The sequence below is a fragment of the Austrofundulus limnaeus genome, unplaced genomic scaffold (assembly GCF_001266775.1).
Source record: "Austrofundulus limnaeus strain Quisiro unplaced genomic scaffold, Austrofundulus_limnaeus-1.0 Scaffold105, whole genome shotgun sequence".
NCBI classification, from domain to species: Eukaryota; Metazoa; Chordata; class Actinopteri; order Cyprinodontiformes; family Rivulidae; genus Austrofundulus; species Austrofundulus limnaeus.
This window is the reverse complement of record NW_013952507.1, coordinates 275,754-279,202: the sequence shown is the minus strand read 5'-3', so window position 1 is coordinate 279,202 and position 3,449 is coordinate 275,754. Positions and strand designations below refer to the sequence as shown.

Here is a 3,449-nt window from a genome sequence, read left to right as displayed (position 1 = left end):
TGACATTTACTTTTGTTTCAGTTTCCATGTAAACATTTTATGTATTAACTAAACACATTAAAGCAGTTCTTATTTAAAGTAGAGCCTCTGCTCCTCTCTTCAGGACGCCTCCTGGATGGCTTGTTTTCCAGGTGTGTCCCCCTGGGAGGAGACCCCGGGACAGACCCAGAATTCTCTGGAGGGATTATAAATGTGCTCTYATCTAGCACCCAAACATGCTGGATCTTTAATCTAAAACTGTAGATGATTTTTAATTAAAAAWTTCTAAAGTAAAATGCTACAAAAATCAAATAAAAGACCCACTTTTTAAATATTGTGTCATTGTTTTTGGCATGTTTTTCAATGATCACCATTATAAACTGCAGTGTGTGTGTGTGTGTTTGTTTGTGTGTGCAGGACAGATGTTTCTCAGTACTGTGTATATGAGGGGGGTCGTCTGGTGAAAACAGTCTCCAGTCTGCAGAGGTACGTTAACAAACGCAGACTTACCACCAGCCTACAGGTGAGTGAAGGTGTGAATGTATTTCTCTGTTTGCAGGACTGGATCGCTGTCCGATATGGTCAGCTTCTACCTCGGCTGCAGCTTCGGATTCGAAGGAAAACTGAAGGAAGCTGGAATCCCRGTGAGGAACGTTGAGCAAGGCAGAAACATCAGCATGTACAGGGTACYAGGTTAAATTCTAATAGAAGCGCTCTAAAAGGACCACACAGACTGTGTTTTTATTTTATTGTATTTTTTGTAGACTGCGGTTCACTGCGTCCCAAGCGGAGCATTCAGCTGCCCCCTAGTGGTCACCATGCGCCCGGTTCCCGCTGGTTTACTGGACTCAGCGGTGGAGGTCACTCACCTCAACCCYCTAGCTCACGGAGCCCCGGTACACATCGGAGATCCAGGTGCCTGAAGCAAACGCAGAAAATCTAAACTCACAGGCTGATTAATATATTCATGTTTTAATCCGTGCAGCTCTCCTGGGGATCCAGGATCTGTCAAAACCGGATTACGGAGAGCCGGTGGAGCTTCAGCCCAGAGACGTCCCCGTGTTCTGGGCCTGTGGCGTGACGGCGATCGAAGCCATRCTCAGCAGCAGTGAGCACTATGACGATATTATAAGGTAAGAATGAAAATAAACTCTTATTTTGTGACCTGTTGAACGTGTTTCCTGTCTTCCAGAACCTTCCCTGGCTTTCAGCCACTCACCAGGCTGCATGTTCCTCACCGACACCCCAGACTCCCCTTCCTCTGACTCTCTGCGCACCAAACCCGACCCTGAGCTGACCCCGCTCTGCTTCCCCYTATCCCACAATCCTCTTTTCTACAGCCTGGTCTCAAAGGCGGCGGCGGCGAAGATCCAACAGCTAGAGGAGATAATTGGTGAAGACCCAGGTGAGTTTACAGGAAATGCAACTTTAAACAACCACGGCCCTAAAATGTTTTGTGTTTTAATTTTATTTCTTAATCTCATTTAATGACTTTGGTTGAATTAATTTAACCTCTTAAGCCCCAAGAGGTTTTCTTGTCAGGCTAAAAACTCTTGGAAACCATAAATCCACTTGTGGATATCACCTGTGCAAAGATTCATGCTGCTAAAATGAACTGGAGCAAAGTTACAGAGGTTTTAGTAAATAAATAATTTAGTATTTAGTCATTCTGCACAGGACAGACCATGATGGTTCGTTCCATTAATAAATGTTAAGAAATCTGAAGTGTTTACTTCCAAAAGTTATTTATTTTTTCTTAACTGACTGAAAAGACTTGTTATTGAATGTTTGTTCTTTTGAAAAATTATCGAAACATTTAATTTTCARCATATATGAGAAATTGTATTTGACTTCAATTGGATCATATTCAATCAAAATCAAGTAAAAAAAAAACTTTCAACACACTTTACAACTTATTTAGGTATCTACGTTGACTTTCTTTAAAAAAAAAAATAACGTCAAAAAGTTTTCCTTTACAGATTTGCAATGAKACCATTTTGTTTGTTTACTTTCTGATTCAACTGCTTGTCGTTTGAATTATGTTTAGTGAATCTTTTAGCCAAGATTCATAGGTTTCTTTTGATACCAAACATGTCCAGGTTCAGCTGACAGATCTTAAGTTCAAAGAAATAGAAAAGGGAAAAGGCTGGTTTGCCACCGGTACCGGGGGCGTGGGGCTCAAGAGGTTTTAAAAGATGGATTTCATTTGTTATACGAAGGATTAGTGATGATCACATGACCACCTACAACAGGTTACCGTTAGGAGCCAGTTCAAGATGGCCGCCTCTGTCAACTGACTTTAGAAGACAGCAGTGTTTACGTCTTTCTGTCACCAGGTCAACGAGGGATCAGAGCTTTATTTGTTCAGGATGAACTCCTTCGCTCCTGCCTGGCGCTCTCCCACTCCTCGTCTGTTGCCATAACAACCGGATTTCCCACACACTACATGCACAAGTAAGTGCWCGTGCACAGACTAAACCACAGCGAGCGCGTTCGAATCGGCACTGGTCAGGCTCAACCTTMTCCTCCGGTTTCCCGTTCGCCGCTCAGCCCCCCCGACGAGACGGACGGCCCGCCTGGAGCGATCGCCATGGCGACCATGCTGCTGTCTCTAGGGAAACAGGTGACGCTGCTGACRGACAGCAGGGCGCTGGAGATGAATCGAGCCATCGTCGACGAGGCGGTGCGAACAGGTGTGGGGGGCGGAGTTTGAATTTGATTCCTGAGAACTCCTAAATAAAGTTCATTTATGTGAAGAGGTTGAATGTTTTCCTCCATCAGGGGTCCTTAAAGATGCAGTCCCACTGGTCACGTTTGAAGACCGCCGCCCAGACGCTGCGCTGCACTTCCTGTGTCACGACGGAGACCCCAACAAGCCCAGGTTAGATGGCATTATTGAATATAAGGACTTTCTTCATCCAGCTTTAGCAAAAGCTTCTCATCAGCAGATARGATATATWTAAWKTTAAAAACTCATCRGTGTTTCAGTAAACAGTAGATTCACAGCTTTTTCACATTTTTACACAAACTCCTGTGTGGGAAGTCAGTGGTAAAACTCGGGCACACATTTTATCCTGTAAAGATGGTGTTTGTGCTGCAGCTACTTATCTCATATTAGAAGTTTTTAACCTGGAACTGATAAAAACTAAAACTCCTGGACTGATAGTTTTAGGATAAAATAAATATTTTTTATCTCTACACACTTCATATCCATCAAACCAACAAAGTCAGATTATTCTGACGTAGTTTGAGTCAAATTCCCTTTTCAATCTTTTGTATTTTTTAAATTACTGTTAAATATTCAGTGTGGTATAAAGTACTTCAAAGTGATACTTGAGTTAAAGTACAAGTATCTTATAAAATCAAAAGTCTCCTCTAAGAATATTACTTGAGTAAAAGTCTTAAAGTATCAGATATTTTTGTACTTAAGTATCAAAGTAAATTTCTGACATAAAATGTACTTAAGTACA

General features: G+C 42.2%; 1 protein-coding gene across 1 annotated transcript in view; it reads left to right on the top strand.

The window, feature by feature from the left end:
• Window positions 1-3,449, top strand: part of dglucy (D-glutamate cyclase) — a gene marked incomplete in the record, with an annotated part of 12,001 nt that overhangs the window by 5,125 nt on the left and 3,427 nt on the right. Inside the window, 8 exon segments of the mRNA XM_014013714.1 lie at window positions 397-465; window positions 539-665; window positions 744-894; window positions 965-1,087; window positions 1,172-1,384; window positions 2,316-2,433; window positions 2,530-2,672; window positions 2,761-2,860. Coding sequence (XP_013869168.1) covers window positions 397-465; window positions 539-665; window positions 744-894; window positions 965-1,087; window positions 1,172-1,384; window positions 2,316-2,433; window positions 2,530-2,672; window positions 2,761-2,860 — 1,044 coding nt within the window.